This window comes from Rissa tridactyla, chromosome 3 (genome assembly GCF_028500815.1).
Source record: "Rissa tridactyla isolate bRisTri1 chromosome 3, bRisTri1.patW.cur.20221130, whole genome shotgun sequence".
Classification (NCBI taxonomy): domain Eukaryota; kingdom Metazoa; phylum Chordata; class Aves; order Charadriiformes; family Laridae; genus Rissa; species Rissa tridactyla.
In genome coordinates this window covers 11,074,431-11,092,718 of record NC_071468.1, presented here as the reverse complement: position 1 = coordinate 11,092,718, position 18,288 = coordinate 11,074,431, and the positions used below count along the sequence as shown (strand labels likewise).

At 44.1% G+C, this 18,288-nt stretch overlaps 1 protein-coding gene across 1 annotated transcript; it reads left to right on the top strand.

The window, feature by feature from the left end:
* Positions 1-68: 68 nt before the first annotated feature.
* On the top strand, positions 69-17,892 carry SNX5 (sorting nexin 5). Its single transcript, XM_054195325.1, has 13 exons — positions 69-233; positions 9,395-9,499; positions 10,008-10,118; positions 10,708-10,829; positions 11,154-11,277; positions 11,904-11,999; positions 12,882-12,987; positions 13,067-13,142; positions 13,981-14,020; positions 14,112-14,198; positions 15,306-15,465; positions 16,199-16,284; positions 17,318-17,892. Exons 1-13 carry the CDS (start codon positions 201-203, stop codon positions 17,363-17,365), a joined length of 1,194 nt encoding a protein of 397 aa, XP_054051300.1. The 5' UTR covers positions 69-200; the 3' UTR covers positions 17,366-17,892.
* Positions 17,893-18,288: the final 396 nt, after the last annotated feature.

Here is an 18,288-nt window from a genome sequence, read left to right as displayed (position 1 = left end):
AATAAAGCGTTGTGCTACCATCTTGGATGAGGGCAAGGGGCACCCTGCCCTCACCCAAGATGGCCGCCGCCGCCACGGCCTGCGCTGTGCAGGGCGGGGGTGTGTCGCCGGCGGCGGGAGGCGGCCGCGGCCCCGCCCCGGGCTTATATGAGGCGGCGGCGGCGGGGAGGGCGGTGAGCGGCTGGCCGTGCCTGGGCGACATGGCTTTGCTCCGGGAGGACGCGCAAAGCAAGGTGAGGGCGGCGGCCCAGGCCTGGCTGAGGCGAGGTGTGGGGGCGCGGCCGTGCCCCTCGGGCTGAGGGCCGCGCTCAGCCCCCGCGCCGTGAGGGAGCTCCCCGCCCCCCGCAGCACCGGGGCAGTGGCAGGTTTTTGGGTTTGTTCGGTTTAGGGTTTGGTGGTTTTTTTAATTTTTAACATTAGTTTTCTTAAATGTTAGTTTTCTTAGCAGCCCCTGCGCTGCTTCTCCCTGCACCCGAGGTCCTCTGAGGGGAGGGAATGAGGGTGCAGCTTCCCAGCGTGAGTGCGGGGTGCTGCCTCTGAAGGAAGAGGTGTGTAGAGAAAGATAAAAATGGAAGAAAACAGGGTGGGAAGGAGGAGATGGGGAGGGCTCTGCACTACCACAAGGCAGTGCTGGCTGTGAGGGGGGCACCTAGTTGGTGGTGGGAGTGGGGTGATAAGCAGGGCCTTGGGGCTGCAGGAGCAGGGCCTGCTGGGGGATGCAGGAGCTGGACCTGCTTGTCAGGACCTGTGGCTATGTGCTAGCCATGAAGTGCTGTAGGCACTTAAACTTGCTCTTCCTCAGTGGGTCAGCTGCCTTGTGTGTCTGTGACCAGCCTTCCTGGTTGTGTGGCCTGTGTTAATTAGGCTGTCAGCTGTCACTTCAGCTGTGACGCCTCTTTCCTTTAGTTGTCACATCGGTAGCTGAGTTAGTTTTCCTTTCTCTGTAGTAGTGCCTTGTTAGTTTGAAGCTTTGAGCACTGAGGAGGCTTATGTCTTGGCTTTGAGGGAATGTGGAGTGTTTCCTGAAATTGGGATGCTCAGCTTCTCAGAGGAAATGCAAATTAAATGCTAAAACAGGGACTTTGTGAATTAGTTACTGTGTGTATGTAGACAGTGCTTGGAATTATTTCTCATACTGGGCAAGCTGCCTGGATTATCTACCTAGTCTACCTGGTTTAATAACTCCCCCAACACACCCCGAACAGAAGGTAGGACAGTCATATAACAGTCTGTGAGCTGTCTAGCTTGCTTTCATACTGTTGTATGTGAATGTAGTTTTGCATTGTGACTAAACTGAACTCGCAGGAAAATGACTTGTGTTTTAAGCTAAGTGTGCTTAAGGGTTGTGTTCTCAGTCTGTATTTTCTCCAGCCTTTTGGAAGATGTGTATTAGCTGACCTGAGGGCTAGAAATATACCTGTCTTGAATAATTTCTTTAGGTAATTTCCTTTCATCTGCTTCTCTTGCATTTTAATCTTTTAAAACATTCTTGGTCCAGTAGAACTGGCAAAAGTTTGTTGAACAGGTGTTTTGAGTTGTGAACTAGCTGGTGCTTTAACCTTTTCCTGCTGCATGTGAAACTATTGGTATTATAGTATCTGTCACTTGAGAATACTGAGTGAAAGTTGCAAGCCTGTAAGGCTTGCAAGACCTGTAGGTGATGGGTGGAGGGAAAGGTAAAATATCAGCTGCCTTCCAGCAACTGGTAACTTTGAGTGTTTGTGTGCCCTTTCTAACTTATCAGACAGGAATATTGGGGGGAGGGGAAAATGTTCCCACGGTTAGGGCTGGAGTATCTTTAATGCTTGATGGCCAAAGATTAACTAGCTTGTTTCGGGTAGTAGAGCTGTCTTTGGATTCCAGCAACAGGGAGGAGGATGGAAATACTTGTATCTTGTCTGTTCCTGTTTAGGTAAGGAAACAGCAACATGGAACTGATGTGTGGCCAGTAGATAAAGCCTATGCCTATAAAGGAAGCTTCATTAGGTCTTAACCTTGAATAGGAATCATTGGTAAGTGTAAACTGAAAACTGACCCTGAGGTGGCAAAGCAGGAGAGGATCAGGATATGTAGGAAGAGGAAGGGAGGGTAGGATAAGGGTGATTGGAAGTGCAGTGGGAAAGACGGTGTAATCTGTCATGGGGAGGAAAAGGCATTTCAGAAAGTGAAGTGAGTAGTGGGACTGCCAAGCTAAGCTTGTGCAAATTCCCTGGTATTTCTTAATGTCAGTGGCTTGATATTATTTTAAAGGCTCCAGTCTGCAATTAAACTGTCCTAGGTCAAAATACTGAGAGAGAGTATTGTAGCCCCTCTCTCTCGGAACAGTCAGTGGAAGACAGAATGGTATGTCGTAGCCTGGGACTTGCTGTTATCACTCCTGAACAGTGGTTCTCGGTGCTGGACAATTTCTGCTATGTGTTCTGGAAAGAATGAGAGCCTATTAGATCTTGCTTGTGCTTTGCCAGGAAACTGCAACTACATGCTGCTGGGCCTAAAAGCAAGTAGGGAGATGACCTGCTAGCAAGATGAAAGCTACTGGATAAGGATAACGTACTGTCAAGGACGTATAGCCTCTATGAGGCTGGCCCAGTTTGGGCTAATGACACAACTTCAAATCCATGGGAGGTGAAGAGAGCATGGTGAGCCTGTATTGCTGGGACTCCCTACCACCAACTCCAGCCTCACTGCAGGAGGTCAGCAAAACATTCTTGTAGATGCTGACTGTGGCTTAGGGATTTGCTTCTGTTGCACAATTTCCATTCTAGCTGGGCATGCTTTGCAGATGGCATATGGGCTAAAAGTGCTTAGCCATAGGCTGTGCTCTGCAGGCAGACTGCTGCAGCAAGGTGGATTTGGCCTGCACTGCCAAAGCTGTTGCTTGACTCCTCGAGCTGAGGAAGCAGTAGGTTGTGTGGAAGTGTCCTGTATGCTGCTAGGTGGAGTGAAGTGAGCTGGAGAGGTTTTTGCTCAGAACGTGGGATCCTTCAATGTTGAGAGTGTCCTTCCCACAGCTTCCTCACACTGTAAGGAGGTGTGTGACTACAGGGAGTGATGCAGAGAGATCCCTCTGGCAGGAGAGCAAAGTGATCAGGCCAGCTTATTGCACAGCCAGTGGCAACAGGTGCTCTGGCTATACAGGCTGCCTTCTGCTTGCTTGGCAAGCACCGCACTTGGTGAGGAATGCCATTTCAATGAGACTAAATTGAGCTATTATTCCCTCTTTATCTTTTTTTTTAAGCAAAATAATGAAACTAATGTGTCACTGGAGTTCTACAGTCCAAAGTCACAAATTTTGGAAAGCATTTTCTATAGCATAAGTAGCAACATGAAGACTGGTTCAGTTTTCCTGGTTTTGTGTAACTTGGACTACTTCAGGACTGATTCTGCTGAATGTCAGAGAGCTAACACAAGTCTGTCACAAAGGCTGTGAAATCAAAGCTTCACATCTACTGTATTGGCTCTTTGCTGCTGCATGTGTGCAGTGTACTTTCAGACATATTTTTAGTATCTTGATTAAGGGAAACTTAATCTACTTGTGCTGAATATGACTGAAACATAGTTCCAGCAACTAATGCCACTAGTATCTGCTGGCCAGATACTCTGAAAGTCTGCTAGTTAACTCCTGGGTGTTGAAACAAGGCCCTCTGGAACTGAAGACTCTGTATAAACTGCCAGAAAACATCATGATCTTTTACTGCTCTCTGGAGAGCACTTAAACTGGTTTAATTAGAAAGACTACTTTGTAAAAAGTAATGGATGCTGGGTAGTGGCAGATGTAATTACTACTGAAGTCTTGTTTGTGGCTGTTTCTTGACTGACAGCAGGGAGGTGATCAGTAAGAGGAGAGGGTTTTTACAAGGTAGCTGACAGTAAGCAGAACGCTGTGACACACAAACCCTTGTGGAAGGGCTCCTTGCTCCTTCTGGGAGCCTGTCCATGTGGAAGACCCCTGCATTAATCTGACTTTGAGAATGAACACGGGTTCTTATTTCACTAGCAATTGGATGTTGTACACAGTTGCTTGCACTGGCAGATTCTTTTGTTAGAATGCAGAAGTAACATCAAGTTATCTAGAATTGTTGCTAAAACTGCAAAGGGTGTAATTTTAAAAGCAGCAGCAGTTCAGGCCACTCAACAGAACTAAGTGGCTTTGGTGACTCAGGGCATTTCCTTCCACTGGATGCCTGCAAGCATGAAAATGTGTTTGCATTGGGTGAGGCCTGATCAGAAACTCATGTCTGTCAAGCTGAAGCCTGGGTAGCTGATGTACTGGATTGATCACTGGACTGTACTTAAATGATCCAACTCTTTTTTGTAAAACTCTACCTGGATTGGTCACAGTAGTGTTCTCTCTCTTGTGCTTCCAGATCAGGTGATTATCATAGTGTCCTAATTAGTAACATAATATCTCTTTCAGTCTTGAAATAGTCTACCTTAAATCTACTTCAGTTCTAGGTCCTAAAGCCTAGAAACATTAATCAATACAATGACTGTTATTCTGAAGGGCTGTGCTTGATGTCTTGCTCAAATTTCAAGGTCAGACAGTTCTAGTGGATGGTATTTTACTGAACGGGGAGAAGTTTTTCTTGAATCCTGGAGAAACCCTGAGGAACCCAATAAAAGTCACTAATGAGGCATGAGCCTAGCAGTGGCAGGCATGGCAGCAGCTGTAACGGTTGCTGTAGTTGTTGCAAACCAGAAGCCTCTAATTTTTTCTGGGAAAGGGAAATGAGAGGTGAAAGTGGGGGCACTGTGCTGGGTTTGGGTGAGTGTTTCAGTTTGCAGCCCAACACAGCAAACTGTTTCCCCCTGGTGCAGCTCCAGGAGTCACTGTTCTCTGTACCTCTTTGGACATGTGCTGCATGTAAGGAATAACTCTTGCCAGCTGCTGAGCTTGGATTATAGCCCCTCAAGGGTGTGGGGTGACAGACTGGTTTCTGGTAACTGGGATGGGGAAACTTCAGTTCTCTTGCCCGCTTCCTGGAGTGCAGGGAAAAAGCAATGATGTCCTAGTAGAGACATGCCTCCAGATATGAAGGGGCTGCCAGGCATGGCAGGCCAGAGAGCTAAGATGCAGTGCTTTCCTGCGAAGGCCTTGGCTTGGGTGCCTGCTGTGAAAAAGGAACAAGCCTGGGGATGAAAGTTTAATTCCTCTGTTCTGCACAGACCTCTGTGACCATAAGCAAGTAGATCTTCATTCCTGCTTGTAGGGTGGGTGTAGGAGCAATGGTGGAATGAAAGGTCCTGAACGATGAGCTGATAATGCTGCAGGAGCATGTGTTTGTGTTGATCAAGGGTTGGTGCGGAACATCTGCTTTAGGTGCACGGGGTTAATGCCTTATAGAGATGTGATAACAAGAGGGGGGCTTCTTGCTTCCAGTTCATTGGATAAATGCTGCCCCAGCACTTTCTGTAGGGAAACAAAGCACTCTGTCCTCCTGAAGTCAGACGGTGTGAATGTTCTCTTTGTAGTCTGAGCCTTGCTGCTCTGATTGTGTAATTCTAAAGGTCTCTGGCCTGGAGTTAGGAGCCCACAGTGACCTTCACTGGACTAGAGCACTAGTGGTTTTATAATCCTCTGTTTCATATGGCTTCAGGTCCTTTACTAAAGACCAGACTCCTGAAGGGTAGAGATGATAATCCTGTGCTGTCTGCAAATAATGATATGCTTGATGTTTGAGCCTGCAGTGGCCTTTAAGTATATGCTGTGTCATGTATATTTACAGCGGATGTTTAGGGTAGTAGAGGTACAAGATTTTTTTTTAAGCAAGTGGCTTTCTGTAGTCGTGAGGGGCAAGATCCCAGCACTGTATATAGGCGTGCTCTTGACTCTTGTCCTGTTTCTGAGGTGGTCTCACACTTTGAGCCATATTTATAGTACATACTGCTCTGGAGTGCACAACTGAGCACTGCTGCTGATTCACATTTGCTTCTGTGTAAATAGGCACTGCTGGGGCAGTAAGCTGTCCTGCAGTAGCATTCCTGGGGATTGCTGAAGCTGTAGGTTACATGTTCTTGCCCCATTGCCTCTGCAGTTTATGGTGCTAGTGCAAGGAAGAAATGCCTGTGACATGTGAACTGCTTTAAGCTGACAAAGCAGTACCATCTTGTGTCCACATCTGCCCATCTCTTGTGCAGGCAACTACTAGGCATGGGGGGTGTGGGGTGTGGCTGGTGTCTAATCACAGGTTACTTTCTCCACAACACTTAATAAGAAAGTTCACAAATTCGGGACTGGCTGATTTGTGTAATCCTTTCCTTAGTTTAGCTGAGAGGAAGCAGTTTCCTTTGGCTTATCATACTTTCCAGACTCAGCAGTTCATATTGTTAGCACTGCTGATCCTGTTTGGACAGTAAAGATAAGTAAGCAGGATGCAAAACACTGGGGTCTGCATCTCACTGCTTTGGCTGCAAGTGTTATTCGGCTGGGAAACACCGACCGACTTGCCTTTCATTCAACTGGCAACAGTCAGTGAACTGTGCTCTCAGTGAAACTCATATCTGAATGATGGCCTTCTAACTGTCTTTCCTCCAGTGCTTGAATGGGGCAGCTTCTGCCTAAACCAGTGTCGGTGACCTCCAAACCATGCACCTTTGTACTCTCTGGTCTGGCCTTCCTAGCAAGTATTGTAATCATGTGCCTGTAGGGGAATATAATAATCTGTCCCATAAAGTGACTGGAGAGAAGCAACTGTACTGTTGGAGTCTCACCACATCCATTTGGATGTGAGCAGTGCTGGGACTGCTAGGAACTGTGTTCCAGGGCACACTCTGTAAGCTCGATCGATGTCCTTGCTTGCTGCCAAGGCAATACCCATGATGGGATAAATGCCTTCTGTCCTGCAGAAGTCAGGATGGGAAGCTCAATGGGCTGCATACAAGGTCTTTCCATCGTCATAAGGCTTAAAAATGTATATCTCTTACCTACCTGCTTCTAACTGTAGCTAACAGCTAGTGTGTAGCAGATAGAAGTCTTTTTAGTGTGGCTGGAAGGATGAGGGTACAGTGGCTGGGGCATCCCTCACTTATGTGTGAGAGCCTGATCATAGATGATAGCAGGAACCATTGGTGATAGTGGGAGTCTAGGCAGGGGCAGACTGGATAGAGACAAAAGCATGCTATAGCCTGACAGCTGTGTCCTCTGCAGGCAGCCGGAGAGACTTGTCATCTACCAGATCTGGGCTGCAGTACACAGATGGCCAGACTAGGGGGAGGGAGTTTCCAAAGCTTTTGGAAGTGAACCTTCACTGTATAAAGGGCAACCTCTCAACAGTTCTTATGCAGCTTTACAGAAGCTTAAGGCAGCATTCAAGATATCTGTGATATGACAGGATTGCTCAGATGCTGTCTGGCACCAGCTTCTGTGGGCTTCAGCACTGAATCTTGTGCTTGGCGGGTGGCTGGGGCAAGCTCCTGGCTGGTGGGGTCTGTGCAGTAGTATGCTGCAGTATGGTGAAAAACTTAAGTTGTGGCCCAGTTGGGTAGCTTGCTTTCCTGGGAAGGCATTTAGAATTATCTCTAAAGGATAACATTGGGATTTAGCCTGGCTCTGACAGTCACTCTTCAGCAAACTTCCTGTGTTGTGACCTTGGTCTCTGTCAGTTTCTCCCTTATGCAGAAAATAAGAATGTTTTGTTATGCTGCAGCATAAAAAAGAGGGCCTCTTAGACAAGTTTCATAGCAGAAGAACACCATAATGTGACAGGCTAAAGTTCCTGCCTGCTTCTGGAATACAGGTGACTGAAGCTGGTGATCACTAGTGTCTAATAGCTTGTAAAAGTCTATTCCTTGGTATCTAAATACATGATTCTACTTGATGTAAGAACTGAATGTATGCATTAACCTTAGTAATCTATGCTGGATATGCCTAAATGTTTTTGCTTGCTTCTGAGGTCATGTAGGGAATTGAAGCCATTTGTCATCAATGGTTGGGTACATGTGGTGGAGTATGACTTGATGAAGGAAGTTTGAATTGCAAACCAGTGAGGGAAATGAGCTGGTGGCTATGCCGAATCTTACTGCTCTTGAGTGCAGCCTGGCCGCTTCCCTGGCTTCCCAAAACAGGTTGGCATGCTGAGCATCAAGGCTTTGTCTGCTCTAAGTCAGCAAGTGCTGTCTTTGTAAGGAATTTCAGTGGGACTATGGCTTGAGGATGTTAGTGGTGCGTAACCTATAGCATCTTCAACTGAGAAGGGTATTCCACTGCTCTATAAAAGTTTAAGTATGGTTGAAACTATATTCTGGGTGTAGGCTGTTGGAATGAAGAAATAAGTCCCTGAAGGAAGATGCTGTCTCTCTGTTTAAGGCCTGTCTGAAGCACTGGCAAGGCAAGTCTGCTTTTTATTGAACCTGGTATGGTCTCCTGTAAAGGGTTCCTCACATAGCATGCTCAGAAACCTCTGTTGAGCTGCTCTGAGTGGAAACAAATAGCATTAAAATGTTGCCAGACACAAAGCTCTGTCTAGAAAAGATAAAACAAGACCTGAATTTAGGAGAGGAAGAGACTTGCAGCTACAAGCAGCACATAGCTTTTTGTAAAGCAAAGCTCAGTTATCTTTGAGGCTAGTTCTTGTACCAACTTACTGGGGCTTTCTTTAACAGCAAATGTGCATTCTGCCAGCAATGAATAACGATGTCAGGTATTCTGAAAAAAAGATTGAACAGATGCAGTGATGGTGCCACAGTGTTCTTGGGTTTTGGTCCTGCTTCTGGCAAACAGTTGGCTCTTAGACTTTATGGGAGCCTAGAGAGGTTTCATGCCCCACTTTCCAAGATCAGAGAGAATGTAGCCTCTGTAGCTGTCAGAACAGCTACTGAACCTGTGCAGTAGTTTTTTGAGATCAGAATGGCAGTGGTGACCAATCTGGGCCTGGTGAGGAAGCATCAGGCTCTTGCCTATGACTTGCTATTTGTAATAGATAAAAGCACTTAACTCTTCTTGGCTTTAGATTAAATCAGCTCTATGATCTAAAGGTGAGGAAACAGGTCACAAGGCTGCGCTCATAAGAGCTGTTCTGCCACGTATTGTGGAGGTGCAGGATAATGAAGAGAACTACTAGGCTTGATGTGCTTCAAGTAAATAAGCTGGAGAAGTACTGGAAGGAGGATGCTTCTTTTGAGAGAAAATTTCCCAGGTACCTCTAATGGAAACTCTTAACAGTTGGTTCTTCAGACTTTTAAGCTAACAAGCCTTCTTGGCTTCCTGTGTTTGGAAAGGAAGGTTTGTCACAGTGATGTGTAGGTAGTGTCAAGGCTGTTATGCTTGTCCATATGTGCCATTCCTGGAGGCAGTGGTTTAGTATAATGTGGTTCTTGTTGACAGCTGAGGACCAGTCTGGCTTCACTAAACCTACTTGAAGCTCGACCAAGGCTTATTCTGTGAATTCTGTTGCAGCTGAGGTCTGTATCTGTAGACCTGAATGTTGATCCTTCTCTCCAAATTGATATACCTGATGCCCTAAGTGAAAAGGACAGAGTGAAATTCACTGTGCATACTAAGGTAAGATCGTGGGGTAGAAAGTGGTCTTTGTAAGAGCTCTGCAAGTAATCTGTGTATTTGTAATACCCATACCTGTAAAGATGGGCTTTGCAATGGAGGAAATCTAATTAGAAAGAGCTTTTCCACTTAAAGGACTGAGAGTATATATATGCAGAAGCTTCATATTTCCTGAGACTTGAACACTCTCTAAATAGAGGCAAGGTAGCTGATACACAAGATTTCCTTTGCTAAGGAGTCCTAGCTTAACACCAGAAGGCTGGGGGGTAGGGGCGGGGAAACCAGCTACTGTGAAACTTCACAAAATAAACTGCATTAATGCTGTTCCACAACAGTGCCTTTTCTTTAAATAGCCTCCTTACTACTAAGGCTCTCGAATGAGTGCCAGCTCAGCTAAAAGGGAGTAGGCGAGGCTCTTACTAGGCAAAATAGCTTCCTTTGGAAATGGACAGAACTGTTTCTAAAAGCACTAATTTACAAAACAGTAGAGCTTCTATATCTTCTCTTCCAGACTACACTGCCAGCTTTTCAAAGCCCTGAGTTTTCAGTTACAAGGCAGCATGAAGACTTTGTGTGGCTGCATGATACACTCACTGAAACTGAAGAGTATGCAGGACTCATTGTAAGTACTTCCTAAAAAATGTAATTTTAAACAAAAGACTATGGCGATTTAAAGTGCATACTAGTAAGGGCATGAGGTCCGCTTTACCAGCGTTACTAGTGCTTCATGACTCGGGTATTACCTATGTTTCCTTTTGCCTTAATTCCCAAACAACTTGAGTGGTATGGCTCTATGTTAACTTTCTGTATTGCCTGAAGCAGCAAAAAAAGCTTGATACTCTGAGAGTTCCTGACTCTATGGTGGTATTAATATCTGCCTGAAGAGGACAGAGGGAAATACTCTATTAAATATAGTCTTTATTTCCTGTCCTGATTCTTTAGGAGGCCATGTGGGCCACAGAAGATGGCTGACTACAGGGTGGATTATAGAGGCTGTTCCTCTCAGTTGGTTTCCCTCCTGGGGCAGGGGTAGCATGGAGCTAGGAGGGGCAAACCGGGGCCTAGACTTCAACATGCTTCTAGAATTCCTGGGTGCAGAGCCTTGCTGGCTTGCCATGACCAGGCAAAAAGACCTCCTTCCAGGGAAGGCTAGAAGTAACTTTGAAAAACTTTATTTGCTAGCATCTATTACTAACCAATTTCTTGGCTAGATACCTCCAGCACCTTCAAAGCCTGATTTTGATGGTCCCCGAGAGAAGATGCAGAAGCTAGGGGAAGGAGAAGTGTCCATGACAAAAGAAGAGTTTGCCAAAATGAAGCAAGAGCTAGAGGCGTAAGTAGAATGAGGCTACTGCCAAAAGCTGCACTTAGAGAAGCCTCCTGGGAGAGCAACTTGTTTGGTGGTAACTGATCTTGAGTGTGGCTATCTTGAAGGGTGTCTGCTGTTGCATAATCTTTAAAATCTTGGAGCTGGGATGTTGCCAAAAGTTTCTCTCAAACTGGAAAGCATCCTAGCTAAAGAGATTGAAAATAGTTTCTCTATCACTAGCTGGCTATTTCAGAAGCATGTTGCTTAATATTTTCATTGGATAAACCTAAAGCAATTCTTTGAAGAAGACAATACAAGAGAGGATCTCAGTCTGTTCTTTCCCTTCAGTGAATACCTCGCTGTCTTCAAGAAGACTGTATCGTCGCATGAAATATTCCTTCAGCGGATTTCTTCTCATCCTGTGCTCAGCAAAGATCGCAATTTTCATGTTTTCTTGGAGTATGACCAGGATGTAAGACTTTTTTCCTTCTTTCTAAGTGAGGCAAGATATTCAGGGTGCTGTCACTTTTTCTGGGTACAGACAAAACACTATGTAAACCTATGTGCAGCATCAGCAAACAGATATTGCCAGTACTTCTGTGAGATGATTAAAGGATGAAAGTCTGACCTTTTTCTGCTATAAACCTCATAGTGTTTCTTAATCCTAGTCAAGTTGGTTAGGAAGCCAGCTTTGTATGTCTTGATATGTTAGGAACAAGTATGGTTCAGGTCTACCTGTGCTGTGTGTTGCATGGTCCTAAAATGGAAGAATGGAGGTGTAATAAAGTTAGTACTGCATCTATTTTGTCACACTTAGTTATGAGTGATAGATGCTGATCCAAGATATGTAAGGAGAAACTGAGCTTTTTCTGGGAATGGGGAAAAATCTATGGCACAGAATAGTTGAACAACTTCTAGTCAGCCATTCATTACATGAGCCATCTTTGTACAACTTATACGGGCATTATTGAGAGTGTGGAAATCAGCCTGCTCTATCGCATGCTAGATATAAGTGATGTTACTATACTGCAAGTGTCAAAATAATCACTTTCCCCCCCTTGGGATAACTTTAAAGCTGTCTTGGCTTCTCTGTTGCAGCTGAGCGTTCGGAGGAAAAACACAAAAGAAATGTTTGGTGGCTTTTTAAAAAGCGTGGTAAAGAGTGCTGATGAAGTCCTCTTCTCTGGAGTCAAGGTAAGGTAGTTGGTTTACCTCTTACTTAACCTAATCTTGATTGTTTCTTGCATCCTGCTCTGGGGATGTTAGTTATGCCTGCTTCAGACTTGATGTGCGTGAGGCTGAGTTACTAATGCTAAGCTTCCTTGTTACTGCTGTCCCAAGCGGGGTGGAGTAGCCTACGTTAATTTTGACTGCTGTAGAAATAAGACATTGAAGCTATACGCTGTTAAAAACTTAAATGTATATTTAAGCTTCTGGTAGCTGTACAAGAGTTGCCTTAACACAAGATACTGGTGGGGAGGAAGGAATTACACATTCAGCAAATGTGCTTGTGGCTTTTGTCTACTTTGGAGCTCTGAACAACATGATTTATGGGTTTCTACTTGCACTAAATGAGATCAAATACCAAAGACTCCTGTAACTGGTCCAGCTTTAGCTCTTCTATCGTGTTTCCATGGTAGCTCTTTCTAATAGACTTGCTGTCCTAAACACAATGTCATGAAACATTACAGTACATATAATGTTTGGTGTGGATGGGAAGCAAGCTTGTAAATGGCTTAGCTACTGTATTGCAGCAGGCCTGGGAAATAAAATCCAAACAGTTGGGGCACCTAAGGGCTGTCTGATACCAACTTACTGGTTGCTTCAGACAATCTGCAGCATTGAATAGTTGAGTGTCAAGTCCATCTTCACTTCATTGTGAAAAACAAAATTGCTGAACAGCTTGGTTTGTCAAACCTTTTGCCTCAGGATCTTGTCTTGAACTCTGCTCTTCAATAGAGATAACGGGCATAATGCTCAGGTGGCTATGGTTAGTTCTTTGGCCTTTCCCAAAATAGGGAAGAGCTTGTACTCTGCAGTAATGTAACTGACTTAAGAGGTCATTCTCTCTTTCAGGAAGTAGAAGACTTTTTTGAGCAAGAGAAGACTTTTCTTGTGAACTACTACAACAGAATCAAGGATGCATGTGCAAAAGCCGATAAGATGACAAGATCTCATAAAAGTGAATCTTTTCAAAGACCTTTCTAAAGACCTTGCAGTCTTGCTGATTTCATTCTGAAAGCCTTTTCTTGTTCTTGCAGATGTTGCAGATGACTATATTTATACTTCAGCTTGCTTGAACAGCCTGGCATTAGAAGAACCTACAGTTATCAAAAAGTAAGTAATCCTAACTGTTCATAAACATATCCTGAGTCTGGGAATATCAAGTTCCTTCTGTAAAATCCAGGGGATTGAGTCATCACTGGTTTGAGTGTCTTGAATTGCAAGCAAGCAGCATTGACACTTTCTATCCTCTGATGCTCCTGGTGTAGCAGACCTAAAACTATCAATTGCATCTGACTTAACTAGCTGATCTCTTGCTAGTTGTGCCCTACAGCTGAATCATGCTGGTCATCAAAGCTCCTTCTAAGCAGAAAGTCTCCTTGAATTTTTTCAGGTCGCAATCTCCCGGAGAATATGGGAGAAAGGGGTTATGCATTGGTGTTCTAATGTGCTGTAAAATACAACCACAGCCTACACTAGGTCTGTGTTATCTTCTGGTCCTTTGAAGTTCCAGAATAGTAGGGTTTTCTAAGCTATGCAAACCTAGTCACCTTTTCTGAGGTGAATTCTTACACCTCTCTAAGCTTTGCTATCAATTTACCAAGACCTTGTTAAAACAGTATGTAGCTGAATAAACAGTTTATCCCTTGGAGGGTAGCAGCGGGGAAATTCTCCACAGAACCTTTGTGCTCTATAGATCAGTGTTGTTACTTTAAATGGTGTCTAGCTGCTGAGCTGTACTAGTCTGTCAGGCTGGAATCCAGCACCCCTTGCATTGAACCTTTTGTCTACATCTTTGCCTAGACCTGGGTTCTCGTCAAGCCCTTATCTGGGTCTGTATGCAGGATTAAACTCCATCCTTCAGCTTTTGGGTTTCCTGCCAATTGATCTTGGCACTTATCAGACTAAGAAGTACCTAAACTTATTTATACACTTCTTTTGTCACCCCTAGGTACTTGTTGAAAGTTGCTGAGCTCTTTGAGAAACTCAGGGTAAGAGAAGCTTGGGGGCAGAGGGGAGAAGAATCTCTGAATCTGTATGTTGCTGTTTTCTGTTACGTACCAACTCTGATCTTTTCTGCAGAAGGTAGAGAGTAGAGTTTCATCTGATGAAGACTTAAAGCTCTCTGAACTGTTGAGGTACTACATGCTCAATATAGAAGCTGCTAAGGTGAGAACAATTTTCTTTGTGAAGCTTAATTTTATTATGGGCTTCATGATTCACTAGTGGTATTCTTTGTACTTTAAGAAGACAGGAAGGTGGGCCCTTCTTTTACCTAAGAAACCTGGCACTCCTAAACCACAGCAGACTATAGAAACCATATATTGGCTAGCTGTGGTCCAGCCCACTTACAGAAGGGCTGTTTAATATCTGCAAAGAGTTTTTCTTTGGCATGTAGAGAGGAAGAACTCTTAATTTCTGTAAGTTAGAGCAAACTGAATTTGAGTCTGCAGCAGCATTCTAATCCTTCACTTGCCTGAGTACTCATGACTTGTCAGTAAAACCAATGTCAGCTAATGAAAAATTCTGAAGTAAGTCTTAACTACTAAAGTACTTTACCATGAATATACAGTAACATGTGAAGGCAGTTGGAGTCTGAACTTCCAAGAGGGGTTTGGTAAATTGATGTGACTACAAAACCCTTGCTGACAACTCTTTCCTAATCAATACTTGACTTGGCAAGAGGATGACTGTGCTGAGAAATGGTATCTAGATATAACCTGATGGGCCTTTTCATCTGATGTCATGTACCCCAGAACATTCACTACAAGCTCCCTCTGTGTGGTGTACTGCTATTCAGATATCAAGACTATACTGTTGCTGGATTAGAAAGGAATTAGTGCTGAGACCTGTACTAGTTTTCATGATTAGGTTAGTCTAGTGCTTATGTCAAACTGTCAGATCTTCAACAAATTAAATGATAGTGTATCCCTTACTAGGGTAAGGCAGGACATTCAGAAAGTGCCATGCCTCCTTAGTGGAGAGGCCCACCTTATAGAAGGATAAAGCTACTTTAAGGGAAGAAACAATGCCTACAGTAGGCCTTGAACTTCCTTGACTAAAGCACAAGTGGCTGTCCTGAAAACTTGTCACAGCACTAGTGAAAGGTTCCTCTTGCTATGCTAAGAGCATAGCAGGTTATAACAGCTTGTTGGAAGAAGCAGAATCTGATGCTGAAAGAAGTGAAACCTCCAACCTCCTGCTTCTAAGGTAGTTGTAACCTCAGTTGGGGAAGTAGTCCTCTTAAGGCTTTGCACTATTCCTGTCTACTTTCAGGATCTTCTGTACAGACGTACAAGGGCTCTTGTTGACTATGAAAACTCCAACAAAGCTCTAGATAAAGCCAGGCTAAAGAGCAAGGACGTCAGGCTGGCTGAGGCACATCAACAGGACTGTTGTCAGAAGTTTGAAAAGATTTCAGAATCTGCAAAACAAGGTAAAACAGGCTTTGCTGTATTTATGCTGAAGGGAGACCCTAATGCAAGCCAGGTCTTGATCTGATGTTCAACTACTGAAGGCTTCTGAACGCTCTCCTGAAGCAAGTAGTCGGGCTGCCCCAAGGACTGTATAGATGCCTGCAAAACTAATGGAGCCAAATATTTTTTTAAGAATGATTGTCTGAAGCAAAGCAATGTCAGTACTAGATCAACCTTAATTACAAGCCCCTAGTATTTGCTTTCCAGACTGTACTCTTATTCTCAGCCTCCACCTGAAGGTAACTACTCAGGCTTCTGATTATCTCAATTAGAACTGTGCAAGCAGGCTTTTGCTCTGTCCCAGTACAGCCAAGTGCCTCATACAGAGCTTCAAACCCTGGTTCTTAGTGTATGCCTTTAGACAATATAACCCAGAGGAAACATGCTTTCATGGTACATATGCTATTCTTCTAATATTCTTGGGTTTCAAATGTTCTGTGGCTTCTGTTCTATTCCGGTTGTCTTCCTACAAAACCTTTCTGTCTTAGACAAGCTGGTTCCTTGCCAAGATGTCGGTGTCATGTGATGAATGCATCTCTGGCTAGAAACAGCAAGACTTAACTCTTGAACCGTTTTGTGGCTGAATACTGTAATTAGAGCTGTGCAACAGAACTCATGAAATGTAAGCGGTGTTACTGAAACTTCACTCACGCTTTGTAAGTCTGTCTTGTCTTTGTTCTTTCTTCCCTACAGAACTGATGAGCTTCAAACAGAAGAGAATAGCAGCATTCCGCAAAAACCTAATTGAAATGGCAGAACTGGAAATAAAACATGCAAAGGTGTGTTCTTTTTGGAATTTAACAGGCATAGCTTGAGAGAAGTGAGTACTGTGTGACTTGGAGGATTTGCTGGGTTTCCTTTAAAACTAGGAAGTGTAAAATAGAACAACTGAGTTCTTTTGCTGAGATCTGAAGAGGGGAAGGAAAGGAAGTGAAAAGTTGTAGGTGTACAAAGAACAAATGCTGACAGTCTTATCTGTCCTGTGCAGAAATTCTGTTTCCAATCTGTCACTCATAGGACACCAGCCTAATGCACTGCAAGTGACAAGTCTCAATTTTGCAGGCAGTACACAACAGCTCACCTAACTTCCCATCAGGCAGCCTCACCTGTGGGGTTTGACCTCTCCTGCACCTAGAGGCAGCTGCTGCCTCAAGTGTTCCTGAGTGCTGTGAGAGCACATCCTGCAGCCTGTTATCTAACTGTCAACCCTTATCACTTGGTTTGTCAGTGAAGGGGGCTGCTGGCTTTGTAGCAGTGTCTGCCAAGCTTTACTGAGCAGGTGTGAAGTAGGCTGTGGAGGCCACGCCATGTACTGCCATCTTAATCCAGGGAAGCGTACACAGGTTACACGGTCTGTAGTTTAGTGTAGAGAACAAAGCAGGAAGACTCAGGAAGAGGTAACTGCATCCTCAGCTTCTTTTGAAGAAGGAAAGTCTAATTTCCCACCCCCTAAGAGTCCTGGACTTCATCACAGGTAGCTGCTTCAGTGCTGAGCTTGAACGTGATATATAAAAGGCTTCACAATACTGCTCAGTTTGGCCCCCTTAAAAAAACTTACTACTCTCTCTTGCACTTCTTCCCACAAACTGAGTCATGGTTGCAGGCCTGCAGGAAGAGGCAGATTGCGGACTGTATGATCTGGTTTTGGTGCTTTACTGCTTGAATGTTTATCTTTGCAGTATAAGCTCTTCATTATTGTCACAGGCTGTGAAATCCTGGGATGGACCTATTATTTTGGAAGCTACTTCATTGTGGAAGGCAGGATTTAAATTGTCAGTCATACTCACTGAAACTAATTCTCTTCCTTTCCAGAACAATGTCTCTCTCCTGCAAAGCTGTATTGATTTGTTCAAGAACTAAGGCGCCTTATTCTGAAAATGTGAAAAAAAGCATCAGTTGCACTCAATGGCCAGGGGCAACTTACTGGCTTGACTTCATTAGCTTAAAATAAATATTGTCACTGAGATTCTGTTTGACTAATACTTAAATGTGTTGATAGTGATACATTGACTTTCTTGGTATAAATCAGAGCCGAATTGTTTATGAATTGTCTGGATGTAGCTAACATCCTGTTGGTTGATAACTCAAAATGAGTCAAATGTAAGAAATCAATTTGCTGTTGACTGACTTAATCTAGCAGAAAATGTTTTCTGAGAAGAACTCCTTTTTTGCAGGATCGTGAAGTAATCTGTCTCTTCATAGCCCTGATATATTAAAAACTTGCAAGTGGGAGTGACTTACATAAGTGTAGTAATTTTATAAAGTAAATATCTTAACATTCCACTTCCCAGACAGATTTCTACTACAATATATTTTGAATTTCTATAACTACATTAAGTATTTGTACACTTGGGCAATACAGCAAATAAAGATGTCTGATACAACAAGCTGTTGAATGGCAAGACTTTGTGCGGGATGTAGAATGACAAGCTGAGGCTTCAGGCACAGAACCATCACAAATTACTCTTCAGCTGGAGCTCTTCATTCGGACCACTGGAGAGACATATTTGATTCAATAGGATTGTTCTTGGAATGAGTGTTGACATGAAATGTGGGGACTGCAGGTCATGTTGCTGTTTGAGTTGCACACTCAAACTTTTGCTTCCTATGTGGTGCACACAAAGGGAACCAGGCCTTTCAAAAGCATTGATAAGTATAGATGGCTTGGGCTCCTTCAGACTACTTACAGTGCTTCATATTTTGTCAGCCTTTACACCTCCTGCTAGCAACAAGAGGCTGTTTAAAACTTCCAGGCTTCTGGAAGCACAGCCCTTGCCAGTCCA

Excerpts from the sequence above, each read along its gene's own strand:
- SNX5 (XM_054195325.1), top strand. The coding sequence starts at position 201 with ATGGCTTTGCTCCGGGAGGACGCGCAAAGCAAG. Across the intron at positions 15,466-16,198 it reads TTCAGAATCTGCAAAACAAG|AACTGATGAGCTTCAAACAG; the intron begins GTAAAACAGGCT and ends TCTTCCCTACAG. Across the intron at positions 16,285-17,317 it reads TGGAAATAAAACATGCAAAG|AACAATGTCTCTCTCCTGCA; the intron begins GTGTGTTCTTTT and ends CTTCCTTTCCAG.